The 14,365-nt window shown below is 45.8% G+C and overlaps 1 protein-coding gene across 6 annotated transcripts in view; it reads right to left on the bottom strand.

Annotated features, from left to right (window-relative positions):
• Positions 1-4,724, bottom strand: part of DIP2C (disco interacting protein 2 homolog C) — a 309,412-nt gene extending 304,688 nt beyond the window's left edge. For 2 of the 6 annotated variants that reach the window (XM_068174067.1, XM_068174077.1), the window contains exon 1: positions 4,259-4,723. In XM_068174067.1, the coding sequence (XP_068030168.1) occupies positions 4,259-4,343 (85 nt within the window). In that variant the 5' untranslated portion in view covers positions 4,344-4,723. Of the gene's footprint in view, positions 1-4,258 lie in introns of all 6 variants that reach the window. The other 4 variants (XM_068174093.1, XM_068174110.1, XM_068174086.1 and 1 more) reach the window with 3 other exon arrangements.
• Between the last annotated feature and the right edge of the window lie 9,641 nt (positions 4,725-14,365).

Here is a 14,365-nt window from a genome sequence, read left to right as displayed (position 1 = left end):
GAGAAAAGTTGAGACTTTCAAAAAAAGAAACCTGCTATGCCTCACATGTTTAAAATGGAAGAGGACTGGAAGTATAGAATGGAATATAGGGAGAATAGTTTCTGAACAGGATGGTTTTCAAATTTTCCATGTGGTGCATGCGGTTCTTTAAGTGCTTCTGCTATGTTATCTGACACTTGGATAAAATACTGGAAGAAATATAGAGCATCTTTGCCCAATTAATTTTGGTTCACGAAATAATTGGAAGGGCAATTTAACCTTGTATACCCTGCAATTGAGGGAAAAATGAGAAAAGGGGGAAGGGGCATTTTTTAAATTCTTAAGTGCTTTCAAGAATGAAGGGGTTGTAGAATGACTTTTTTTTTTTTCAATAAGACAGCACATTTCAGGACTCTTGGTTTTATTTAATCAGTTCTTCAGTTAACAACCCCCAAGCTATTCTAAAAAACAGGATGATTCATCTATTTCCACCCAGCACAATTTTATACATCGTTAGAAAACTAAAACCTCGTAAAATCCTAAGCAGCCCCGAAGTACAGCTACTGCAGAGTGACATACTGATTGCATCAGCCTAGAAGGGCTACTTGTGAGCAATGCAAGCTTTAGTAGCTCAGGGAAACTACCAGAGTGTCAGAGAACGTGTACATAACATACCAGCATCAAGCATGTTCACTCAAACACAGCCTAACAAAGGTCTCCAGAGCATCTGGAATCAAGGACGACTCCACAACTTCCAACATTTAAAAAATTTAAAGTGCTCTTGAGCCGCTGTGTCCTGAGAAACACAGAAGTAATATCCCCTTCCCAAAATGAAGTGAAAACACCAACAAGAAGTGTGCTGTTGATGCCTGAGGCTGAATGCAACACTACATGCCACCACATCACTGTGAACATCGTTCTCGACACTCTTCAGAGTGCCAGGCTACCCCCGCACCCGCTCCTCCTGTGGGGCAGGCAACTGCACACAGACACAGAGGAACCTGCTCAGCATTTCTGAGTCTGGCTGATCTCCACCTGCCAAGTCATACCAATGAAACTAACAAAATCTAAAATGGTTATTCTCATTTGCACCCATAGTACCTTTTAAATAGCTATGTTTAAACCGAAAAAAGCCCATTCAGACCACAGCAAAGAGGAGGTGGAAGGCATGTGGCTTGCCCACAGTAACCAACAGGTTAGGCTTGTCACAGAGACAAACTTCCCAGAGCACCATTAAATGCCTTCTGACCTCCCTGCTCCCTTTCAACTAGCAAACAGTGCACAACTGCTAAAAAAGAAAAGAAAAAAAAAAAAGGCACTTTGCTCTGTGGTCTACAGAGCACGTGCCACATGCCCAGCAGACACTTCCTGAGGCTCTCCTGCCACATCTCCGCTGCCAGTGAGGCTGTGAGCGCGCAGCTGAACAAGGATTTGGCTACACAGGGTGGGGAAAATGCCACGGCCAAAGTGAAACGTGTGATGATGACTACCGGTGAAGACTGTGATTACAGCACCTGCACGGTGCCCGCTGTGCTTGTGGCACAGTAACCAGGTCTGGGCACAGGGACACCAGCTATTCTATGTTCAGTTTCGAGATGCACTGCGTGGGTAGGACCCACGCTATCACACTTCCTAGAGCTAGGAAGGAGACAGCTTTAGCTCACAGCTGAGGAATAACCACGCAATAATCCTGCTGGTGCTCCTCTCTTTCTCACAAAGCAGCAGCTCTCTTTCAGAAACTGTTCCTAAAGCTGCACTGGCCATAGCAGGTTTTGGCAGAGAGAACCACATGGCTTGGGTACAGGCAGCAGCTCTAAGACCCACAGAACCCAGAAATAAAAACTCACAAGCAAACAGTACAACAAATACAATGTTTCAGAAATGCAGCAGTTGAAAAAACATCTTCCTAGGATGTCTGACTTGGGAAAACACTTTAAAAAGGGGCATAAATTACAGCAGTCATTCTGCTCCCAATATTATCTATGAGACCCAAACACATTAAAGCATGAAGTGGCCTGTTGCCTCCAAAAGTCTCCTGCTTCACAAAGGCAGCAGAGACACCCTAACACATCATGAGCAGAACACATGTTAAAACCTCAATCACGTGAACTTTTATGCATTTGCATAAGTGTATCTCAGTGAATGAAGGCAGTGGACTGGCTCATTACAGCCAAGCGAAGCACAAGCATAAGGTACTGCATGTTCAGGGTGTAAAGAGACACAGAGTTGCCTTGAAAACCATTTAACTCAGGAGTAGCACGGCCAGAGTATGACTTCTACAGCACAATAAAACTGTACAAATTACTGATCCCACTCTGTAGGGACTAATTTGGGGAACAGGCCAGGAGTTGCAATATGCCTAAAGGTAGGCTTTAAGTAGTAAATTATTTCATTTTCTCAGGCACTGAACACTGTGATGTACTTGACTAACAACACACCAAGAGCAGCCTGGGGGAAGACACTGAAAATGTGATATTGCCTGTTCTTTACCTGCCTCCCAATTCCAACTGATCCTCATTTAGGCTGCCACAGTCAGAACACATGAGCCACCTCGTCTGCTGGGTGTAACACCAGTGGCACATAAAGAAAGATACAGTCAGTGGCCTTAACTGATTCCAGATCTAGCCTCAGGGAAGTTACAGCAGTGCAGATACAGATGCCCAATTTCAAACCATGTCCCACTTCCTCAGAGCTTTCTTAGATTATGCTTACAGCAACAGAAACTACACCATAAAACTGTATTACAACTTTGGTACACTACATTAACATATTCATTGAAGGTCTATGCCAGTTTGATTTCACATTTTTTGTAAGCATTTACTAACAGATGTTTTAATTAGTATCTCATTGGTGTGTAGACAATGATGTGACACACCAAGAAGCATTTTCTGCATAAAGCGACAACGTTACATGTACCATGATACAAACAGCTCTTCCCACCCTCACTACCACAGAGAAGGCCAAAGGACTGGCAGTGCATCACAGAAAGGCAATACTGTATTTAACTCCTCTCACTTCAAGTTTTCAGGGCACCGACAGGGAGGGGGAGGCACAGAAATGAGAGCCACAAGCAATCTCAGTAGTTCATTCTCTTCACCCTCAAACCGTTAAAAGGAAAATACAATGTCAACATCAGCTCCTCCCTGCTGATGAAACTGGCTCCAGCACATTTTACTTTCTGGCTCCGAGCCCTTACAAACCGTTACAAAAAGACAGAAGACAGACAGACAGCTCAATATATTGACCACTTCGAATAACTAATTTGGGACACGCTGGGTCATTTGTCCCTTCTGTGAAGTACTGTAGCCTCTTGGTGGTGAATGAACCCTGATATTTGGGGGGCATTATTAAAAAAAAAAAAGGGGGGGGCAGCTAATAGCATATTTGCGTTTCAGGAAAGAGCCAATGCTAGCATCAGTACATATGAACACTGCCCACTCTCTTCCTCCGGGAGACACTGATTACATCTGATACACTAAAACCGTCTCCACGACTCTGGTCGCTCAGTGCCCATCAGCGAGGACACTGACAGGCACTCCTCGCTGCCTGCCTGTCGCTCCTACCCCGGCGCTGACACACATGGAAGCGGGGAGCGGGAGCCGGGCTGGGGCTCCTGCTCATCCTCCCTGCCACGGCAACAGCTCGGGCTGCGTGTGCGCCTTCCCAGCCCGGGGACCGCCGGAGCATCACAACCAACCACGCCAAGAAGCCACCACAAGCTTTCAATTATACATGAAAAAAATAAATCCCGCAATTAAATATACATATATATATATATATATATATATATCGTTTCGTCTGAGTGACCTAACTGGTATTGTCCACAACGACCTTATCAGGGGATGTTTTGTTGCAGCCGACACGCACACGCTGCGTGGACTCCGTGGGAGTCTCTCGATGCGGCCACAGCGGGGTCTGGCACACAGGTAACACGGCACGTTTCCGTGAAGCCGCGTTTCCCTGCCAGGGCAGGAGCCCCTACAAGCCATCCCCACGGATTTTTCCAGCTCCCGCACCACCGCGTGCGCGGCCAAGCCCCGCCGCCAGAGCCCCCCTGCCGCCCCCGCCCGCGCCGCGGCGGAGCGCGGGGGGCTCGCAGGTAGAACAAAACCCCCGCGCCGGGGTCCCCCGCCAGCGGCAGGGGCCGTCGGGAGAGCCCCCCGGGTGCCATCGGGCTGGGGCCGGCACCGCAGGGCCGCAGGGCGGAGGGTGTGCGATGGGGGAGCGGGCCGGGGGTGCCGCGCCGCTGCCGCGCCGCCCGCGCCCACCGCGCCTTTACCTTCGGAGAGCTCCAGCTCCAGCTCGGCCAGCCGGGCCCGCACCTCCAGCGGCAGGGACACGCTCTCCAGGCTGCGGTCCGCCATGCTCGTGCGGCGAGGACGGGCTCTCCCCTCCTCTGGCTGCCCGCTCTCCCCCTTTGTCCGCGGCTGGCGGGGCGCGGGAAGGCGGCGGGGCCGCGGCGGGTGGCTGAGTCCTCCCCGCGGTCTCAGCCGGGCATGCAGGGGGAGGCGGGCGGGCGGGCGGTCCGCGCGGGGGGACGGGGCGCGGAGGGAGGGAATGCGGAGGTTTCTCCTCTCCTCCCCTCTCCTCCTCCTCCTCCTTCGCCGCCTCCTTCAGCGGGGCCCCGCCATGGCTGCTCCCGCCGCCCGCCCGCGATCGCTCCGCATCGGCTCCTCGCCGCGCCCGGCCCACCCCCCGCCCGCCGCCGCCCGGCACCGCGGCGGCGGCTCTCCCTGGCCTCGCCCCGGCCCCGGCCCCGCTGTCCCCGCCCGGCTCGGGCTGGCGGCGGCGCTGGCGCTGCGGTGCCGCTGCCGCGACTGGGGCTGGCCGGGCACTGCCGCTGTCACATCCACGTGACCGCGCGGCCCCAACGCCGCCCGCAGGGGGCGCCCTGCGCTGCTCGGGCCGCCCCGCCCGCCCCGCGCGTCCCGGGGCCGCCGCTGCCGGGGGTGCGCGGCCGCGGTGTGTGAGGTGTGCGGGGTGTGCGGGGTGTGTGCGGGGTGTGTGAGGTGTGTGAGGTGTGCGGGGTGTGCGGGGTGTGCGAGGTGTGCGGGGTGTGCGGGGTGTGTGAGGTGTGTGCGGGGTGTGCGGGGTGTGTGAGGTGTGCGGGGTGTGTGAGGTGTGCGGGGTGCGCGGCCGCGGTGTGCGGGGCGTGTGCGGGGTGTGTGCGGGGTGTGTGAGGTGTGCGGGGTGTGTGAGGTGTGCGGGGTGTGCGGGGTGTGCGAGGTGTGCGAGGTGTGCGGAGTGTGCGAGGTGTGCGAGGTGTGCGGGGTGTGTGCGGAGTGTGCGGGGTGTGTGCGGAGTGTGCGGGGTGAGCGGGGTGTGTGAGGTGTGCGGGGTGTGCGGGGTGTGCGAGGTGTGCGGGGTGTGCGGGGTGTGTGAGGTGTGCGGAGTGTGTGAGGTGTGCGAGGTGTGTGAGGTGTGCGGGGTGCGCGGGGTGCGCGGGGTGTGCGAGGTGTGCGGGGTGTGCGAGGTGTGCGGGGTGTGTGAGGTGTGCGGGGTGTGCGGGACCGGGGTGTGTGAGGTGTGTGAGGTGTGCGGGGTGTGTGAGGTGTGTGAGGTGTGCGCGGTGTGTGAGGTGTGTGAGGTGTGCGGGGTGTGTGAGGTGTGCGGGGTGTGCGGGGCCGGGGGTGTGCGGGGCCGGGGGTGCGGGGTGAGCGCGGGCAGGGCTGTACTGGCTTTCACTCATGCCAGCTCCCAGGAGTGGGGCTGCACGTCCCCGTTTTGCCGAGGAAGGCGGGGAAGGAGTGATGGGCTCGATGCAGGAGGAGATTCGACTCTGAAATCTTGTGCCCCCTCTTCCTTCCCCACCTGCCGAACAACTTCCAGCCTACCTCTATTTTCACTCCTATTCTCTGCATACAGCCAATGGAGGACTGTATAGTGTCAGGTTAACAGTGGGACTCAATGATCTTAGGGGCCTTTCCCAATCGAAATTATTCTATTCTATTCTATTCTATTCTATTCTATTCTATTCTATTCTTTTCCAAACAAGCCATGGCAATTCTGGTGCATATATCACTAAACCATGGTTGCACATTGCCACGGAAGAGTAGCAATTTTAATATGGTGATAAAGAACGAAATTGACACATGTACCAGCTGACACTGAGCCAGTATCTGGGGAACTTGGTAAAAAGGACTGAGGACTCTTAATTACACCACTCCAACAAAAGAAGGAATGTCTTGAAAGCATTTAATAAAACTACCTTTCAAATCAACAAATATATTCCACAAGGAGCATCTTCCTTTTTTCCTCTGTACATATTTCCTTTCTTTTTCTTCGTTTGGACTGGGGGTTAGTAGTTTGGCTTGGATTTGGTGGGTTGTTTTAATCCCTCATGAGAAGGAAGGAGCAAGACACCACAGCACCTATGGTTTCAAAAATCCTTGGGAGTCCCAAAGGTAGAACAGGTCTTTATGCGACACAATGTTAGCAGAAAGGAAAAGTCATAATCATCCCCTGGTCAGCCTTGACTTAGCTGACTGTTCTGTCAGGGAAAGGATGTAGGAGTTTCTTGAAAAGATAAAGCTTAGGCTGCAACTCTACTAAACAAAGTAGTGTTTTATTACGTTGTGGAAGGAAACCAAATTACGTCATGTTACCAGCTGTGCTGTACAGGCATCAGCACTGGAGTGGTCCCTGCAGCGTGTGCAGGGCTGGTGGTTTCTCGTGTTTTCACTGGTTACCAGCCCCAGACTGGAGAGCTGTTTACACCCGACCGTGGCCCATGCCAGCGTCACTCCAGCCAGACCAGCAGCAGAACAGGTTGGGATACTTTGGTGAGTTTGCCTGCCTAAACAAGGCTTGAGCACACACAGTGTCCCTTCATTTCATGGTGCTGCTGTTTGTTTTATTGTCATACATGTTGTTTTCTAGTAACCTCTCGTGGGTCTTTCTTCAGTGCAGTGAGGCAGAAACCCACCTGGTCAGTCTCCTTTGAGAATGGCCATTGCTTTCAGCAGCATGGTGACACACATTATTTAGGGCTACACAAATGCCTCTCCTCCAGCACAGGAGTAAGAATTTTTACCATTTGTTGAGCAATGCATGTTTCAAATACAGATATTCAAAAAAATGTCCGGGTTTTCTTGTTCATTACATCTGGATCTAAACAAAGAAAAGCAACTAAATCCAAATATGCTCCAGGGTTCCTACCTGAGAATCTGAGTTTTGTTTGTTTATTGTTAAGTGGGATGAAATAGGCTGAAAGTATCAGCCTTCTGCAGAAATAGCTTTTTCAAGTATGATGGAGGCAGCCAAGAAGGAGGCAAGGGAAGGCTTTTGGTGGTCCAGCTGCTTTCACCGATGTGTATCTCTGAGTTGCAGCTTTACTTCCCTGGTGCTGATACAATATGATTATTTAACTTGTTACCTGATCATTACAGAGTCTGAACCACTGGCGTTTACACCACTTTCCAAATTTTTCCTTTCAGGAAGTTGTATAAAGGGACCTAAAGAGAAGTGGTTGAACACTCACATTGTGACTGAATTTTCTTGGCTCTTCCATGACAAGTCCAGGGTTTCAGCCGTTGGGTGCTTTGAAAGGAAGCGTAATCACTTGGGGTTGGATGTCATCCAGCAGAAGTGGAAATGGCTGAATTCAGCAAACACTCAGGGTGATGTCCTTGGTCTTGGCTCCTGTGGAGAGCACTTGGGGTCTACAGGGCCCCCCAAGGCAGGCAGGGCCATCCCATCACCTGGGGCGAGGTGCAGACAGGGGCGAGTGCTGTGGGAGCCTTGACGTGGGGCTCTGACAGCTGAGCCCCGGCATGGGGACATGCATGGGGCCATGGCAGCTTCCTTTGGGAAGCCCATTGGTTCCCCTTGGGCTGATCGTGAGAGGAGACATTTCTTATTTATGCACAATGTCAGAGCCCAGACTCCAGGAGGGAAATCTCAAGCATATAAATTTGCACAATAGTTTTGATGAAACACTGAAATTGCAATGGAAAAGAAGCAAGTCAGGACTTTTTATTCATAGATCCTCTTAGGTTTATAGGTAAGAGGTTGTGACTTGGGAAAGGTCCAGACTCCAAGAAGAGCAGGATACTATTTGCATTTTGGATGCAGTGATTAATTAGCACAGTCAGAAAGAATGTATTTTTACTTAACAGTACATGTGTAGCAGTAAAATCCTACTGGTGACTATGGATCACCTTATGGTATCGATACCTGAGTGAAACCTCTGAAGTACCACGTAGAATTGACCTTTTTTAGGTAAAAATCTTTTTCCCAGCTCTCTCACAGCAAAAGATGTATCCACATTTGCAGAGATTTAGCCCAAAGCCAGGTCTATACTAGAAAACATTCACAGCATCTCGACTTTAGCAAAGGGACAAGGCACTAAAAATATTTAGGGAAAGGAAAAAGCTCTTTCGTAGAGACACCATTAACTTAAAGCACCTAAAATGATGTGTGTGTCCCCTGCACACCTTAGCAAAAACAAGAGGACTGTGTCTGTGAATGAACAGGTCAGCTTCTCTTCTGTCTAAGAGATGGGGGGAGTGGGAATTTGGCCAATGTAACAAAAAAGTCAAAAGAGGAGGCACTCAAAGAAAATCAACCAAAATAATCAGCTGCCTGGAGGGACTGGTTTTTAAGAAGAGATTACAGAAATGCTTACTCAGTTTGTGAAACAACAGCAAGAGATGGCCCAAACAGCTGCCCATGATAATTTGAAAGGCAGAAGCACCAGGGAAGTTGAAGTGGGGAGAAAAGCAGGGTAAAGAGGATATAGCTGAGTAATGTAATGGAAATAAGAACGGCAGCCGAAACACGTATCGGGGAAAGCTTCCAGGGGATGAGCAGCATTAGACTTCAGAGAAGGCTCTCAAAGGAAATGGTGGAATCCCCATAATTTGAAACATTAAAGCCAGAGCAGACAAAGCAATCATGAATATGCTGTAGGAAATAATCCTACTGTGGGATGGGATGAATGTGCTTGTCTGGCATTGCTTATGCAAAGATGTACTACTTTTCTATTTTTCCTGTTGAAGTCAATTTATTATTTCCCCTTCACCTCTCCACTTCCATTCCATCTATTTGCATCTGCCTGCTCATGTCTCACAAACAGATCATGAAATGTATTATTCTTTTGCTGTATCTACCATATACGTGTCTGGATGGCTCCCTGATGCTGACTGTAAGTAGCAAAAGAATTCATTAGTTAGATAAATTAATCAAGTTTCCCATGAATGGCATGCAAAGGGTTCTATAATTATTTCTAGGTTGGGTTCTAATTTCTTTTCATGCTTAAAATTTAAATCAAATCACATCTTCTAATTTTTGTCCTGGGGAAGCAGAAGGTGACAGAGAAGAGAAGGGAAAGCAAAGAGAAAAGGAAGGGGAAGGAGAAGGGAAGCCACTCAGCCTTTCTCACACATGGTTTTCATTCTCTGTTGTGCCACTAAGCAAGTACCATATTCCATTTCTCCGAGCTGTTTAGACACCTGAGATCTGCTTAATTACATTGGGCACGTGGCAGATGTCAGTTGCTGCATATCTGGGCATTTGATTCTCTGTCTTAATACTCTGAAATAATTTAGATGTCCCTCTCCTAATTCATTGTGGTTTATGAAAGCAAGTCCCAGGAAAGCCAAATGAATACTGTGATAGAGTGATCTGCAAAGAGTGCAGCAAAGAGTGACAGAGTGATCTGCCTCAGTGTACAGGAAAGTGTGCAGCAAATCCTGGACAGCTGAGAGGAAACTTCATAACCTTCAGTCATTTTCTTCCTTTGCACCACTGCAGATGAGCTCTGGTGGTGGGGGAACTGCGAAGTTCCTTCCTCCTCCTGTCCCTGTGCCAGAGCTTACTGGCCTCGTAGCACAGCTGGCAGCAGGGAACATGAATTCATGCCTGAGCTCTTTCTGCACATAGTTTGGCATATTAGCTCACATGCTGATGAAACTGGATTTGAGCTAAGATGCATAAAAGGGAATTTTCTTGGCTAAATGTGAGGTACTGCACAGAAAAATGAAGGAAAAGGAAACTTTGGGAGATATGTTTTCCCTTAATATATTAGGTAGTTCTCTGTCTGTGTGGTATTTCCATTGTTCCTAAAGGAACTATTTGATTATTATACATTTAAGGTATTTTTTAAAATGGTATTTTGTGCATTTTAATGATTTCATACATTGTTCTTTTTATTAAAAGCAAAAATCTAATAAAAAGCTTTCCTTGGCACAGTTTAAATTAACTTTGGTTTTAAAGTTAGTCCCAAATAAGATGTGTTTATTAGGCTCCTGCAGTCTGGCAAAGCCTATTTACACAAAATAAACATCCTCCCCACTGCTGTGTTTGAGGTTGGAATTGATAACACATTTCACAAGTTCAGAGAATTTGAGGGTACTGGAATCTGGAGATAGGAAATGTCCTGATATTCTATAGGAATATTCTGTAATACAGTAGAAGATCCAAACACACACATGTGCACAGCTGGTTTCTCACCCCACCTGGGGCCTTATAGGAATAATAGCTGTTCACCCTCTCATCAAGGTTTGAAGCATCAGTCATGCTTACAGTTTTTAGAAAAGTCATCACCTTTTCGTCAACAAAATTTTTAAACTTTTTTGTGAATTTTTTTATCTACTGAAGTAGAAATGTGAAGTTGAGTATAGAAGAACAAATTTTCTGGACTAATTCTTCTATATTTTTTCTGTAAAGTTTTTTTTTTCTGTAAAGTGGTTTTAACGAAAACATTCATGGATGAAAAAGGAACTAGAAATTCTTAATAGCTTGCCTTCCAGTTAATTCATTATATCACATTTTTTAGCAACAGAAAGGCAGATTGGTGCTTTAAGATGTCATACAAAACTGCTGGCACATTGTAGAACCAATATAAGCAATATTCTGTTATCTAATATGCCCCTCTGAGCTGACCATCTTTACCTTATCTAAAGAACATGAAAATTACAACAGGTTAATGTCCAATTAATGTATAAAAATAACTTTCAATAACCAGAAAATATATTGAGATTTTTTTCTACTGACATGGATAAACTCCTATTTGAACATGACTTAATATTTTCATGGATTCACGCAGTCAACAACAAATATCCTTAGAAATGTAAAATTATTCAGAAAATGAGGAAAAATACTTATTTTTCTATTAAAAATAAAAGGATGTTTTAACCATTGAGCATTTTGCCCAATTTTTAATACCTGATAGAGATTAAATCCATTTCAGTTTGATTATTATCACACAAAGTTAGAATTAAGATTGCCATCTGAAGTGATGGTGCATTAGAAAAAATTCAGAACATTCCACTCTTGAATGTTTTTGATATTTCGGGTAGTCCTAGGAGAGTTTCATGCTTTCTTGATAATAATCAGGATGATTACTCTTTGTTAGTGCAGAGTAAGAGATATACATCCAAAGAATTTCAGTATCTCTGTGACTTAAATATTAAGTGATCATCGAAAAAATACACTCTGAGAGGAGCATATTTTTTTTCGTACTTGTTTTCCTAGCTGACATGGGAGCTAGTTTGTTATGTTAAGACTTTGAGCCAACAAGATGTAGAACCTGAATTATCAGTGATTTTTGGAAGCAAAAATGGTGCCCATCTAACATAGGCTTTCACAATGTCTGCGGCACCTCCTTTTCATTTTCAACATTTTCTTACTTGGCAATGAAAAAAAAAGCTTGAATTGTAGTCTGAGAAGTGTGCTATAATTATCTTTACAATCTGCTCCAGTTACATACTGTCTTACACCTGACATCTACCATTAGCAATTTTGCACAAATGGCAGAAAACAGATGACAATTACCGATCTCACTACTTACCTGCATCAACTGATTTCTTCTGTCTTTCTGGAAGTAGAAAGCTTTTGCATTTCTGAGGCAGTAATTTTACATTTGAGAAAATACTGCTGTCATCATCACTTTCACCATCACCATCCATGTAAGAATGTAACTCGGCTAAATCCAAATAACTAGTACTCAGTCTTAGCTCTTTATCACCTTTTAGTCTGTGCACCTCAGTGCTGGCTCAACTGGTTCTGGATACTTGTTCCCAAAAAGCAAGTACACATTTTGGTCAGCCTCCAGCAAACCTAGTGCAACCTCTGGGAAGTCAACCCTCATTCCTCCCAGCTGTCCAGCAATCTTTGTTTCCTTCTGGCTAGGCTCTTCACCTGTGAGCAATTGCCATAGGCAAGCTAATTTTTCTTTTTTTTTTTTTTTGAGAAAGTTGTCTAATTTGATCCTGTCCTGAAACTCCCACATTTATTTTTCTTTAGAAGGAGCCACTTCTTCCTTCTAACATTACCATGAGATTCTGACAGATGTCTTCAACATTTCTCTGTACTCAAGTTTGCAGAAGCAGCTTCTGTAGGAGCTGAAGTCTTTTTGGACTTGCTGAGACCTGGAGAACATTTGAAGAGAACTGTACTAAAGCTTCTCATAGAAATACTTGTTCTGCAGGATCTGGCTTCCTATTGTCTTTCAGAACTTTACTCTGAAAAAAATTCTCACTGGCCATTTGCAAAAAAAATTCCTGCCAGAGTTTAAATGGCAAGTGTTTGCTGTTTACATGGCCATTAATGAAACAGGCCAGAAGTTTCCTCCCTTGCATGATGTTTCCTTATTTGATTCAAGAGTGCAAAACCCAGGATTTTGCACTAACCTGGTTCTGCAGGCAGACTCCAACCACACTCCCACTTGTTATTTAAGGGGCATGATTTATCACTGCCTCAGGGAGGCACAGAAGAGGAATTTCTTACTTGTGAATTTATGTCAATTTCTGTTAAATAATTACATGGAAGACGAGTTCAGTTCTGGAAACAGGATTAACCAGCAGTTATTTTCATTTTCGTGTGCTCTCTGCAGAGGTCATTGATTTAGTCTTCACCTTGCTTATGCAGCAGATTAATGAATTATGGTTGGACTTGATGAACTTAAAGGTCTTTTCTAGGCTAAATGGCTCTGATTCTATGAATTAATATGTATTTCTCAAATGAGAACTCAGGGCTCAGTGTCCCCAAATGTGTGAACAAATGCACTCCATGGTAAGTACCACTGTGAGCAGCCACATCTGGCAGGAGAGGGGGACAAAACATCTGGGCAGGACCAGGACAAGGCTCACCACAGTACTGATTTTCATTGTGCATGGACTTTTTTTTCTTTCCTTTCTAAGCTAAAAAGGTTAATGTTTGACTATTTATTTGGCTGAGCCTCCTTAAAGGCATGAGCTCAGTGGACCATTTTAATAACAGTAGACAGTGCTTCCTGCTCCCTCTTCTCTCTGGCCCTGGGAGCTATTCTTACCAGGAAATACTGAAAGTCCACAAACACCACATCACTGGCCTACAACCCCATGTCAGCAGCTCAGATTAATCATCTTTAAACAGCTTAACTTTCAGTGACAAGCCTTTACATTTGTATTTTAAATAGTCCAGAAAATTCGGGTCAGGATTGACAGCTGGGAACTTCAGTTCCAAAGTTTAATATTACTTGTTTCTTCATCTTCTTAATGCTTTTAAGTACAGACACCTGTCTAAGGTCTGTTGGCTTTCAGTGGCTAATAGTGAAATAATTTAATTTTTTGGGTTATCATCCAGAGAATGGGGTAACATCTAGCTGTGTAGAAAGAGAATAATATTTACTTATATCATCAGACATTGTGAGGACCACTTATTTAATAGTACTTGTGTGTTTCTCCAGGGAATGCCATGACTTCCACAGATACCACGTTTATCTAACATTAAACAATTTTTTTTTTAGCAATATAAGGAAGCAATTTTACTTAAGAACTGAGACAATTCTTATGCATTAAAATACCTCCAGTATTTCCTTCTAGTTTTAAGACTGTCCTTGAGATTATACAAAAATGCCCTTTCACCACAATTAAGAGGGATAGGTTTTCACTTTCTGCGATTTAAATCTTGCCTTTTGAAGAAAGCTGGAGAGCTTAGTACTCTCCAAACAGGGCAGCCCTGCATCGCAAGAACAGGTTTCAATCACACACCTTGATCTTGCTTCCTTCTCTTTTCCTACTCTTTTTCTACTGTTTCTTGCTCTGATTTTTAGCTGATCTGTTTACTGACCTTTAAAAGCTCTCCTACATCACTTCAGAGGCAAGAGGAGGACTCTTGCCTTGCCTTGCAGTGCTATCAGATGTATGAAGTGCTAAACTGCTGGAAGCACGTGAGTACCTGACCTTGGGTTTGTCTGGGTACTAATGAGCAGGGAAAAAATAGATAGGATGAAATTCAAACCTTTGTATATTTTTAGTACAAGTCTGTGTATGAATGTCATTATTTTGATGGGAGGCCTTCAGATCACATGGGAAGGGACTACAGATTGCTTCTAAGCAGTTTTAGTTAAAAATTATCTAAACCACTTTTGTTTCAAATTAAACCAAAGTTATCTCAGTTAGTT

The sequence above is a fragment of the Anomalospiza imberbis genome, chromosome 1, assembly GCF_031753505.1.
Source record: "Anomalospiza imberbis isolate Cuckoo-Finch-1a 21T00152 chromosome 1, ASM3175350v1, whole genome shotgun sequence".
Classification (NCBI taxonomy): Eukaryota; Metazoa; Chordata; class Aves; order Passeriformes; family Viduidae; genus Anomalospiza; species Anomalospiza imberbis.
Note: the sequence above shows the minus strand (reverse complement) of the source record. Positions and strands in the feature narration are given on the sequence as shown.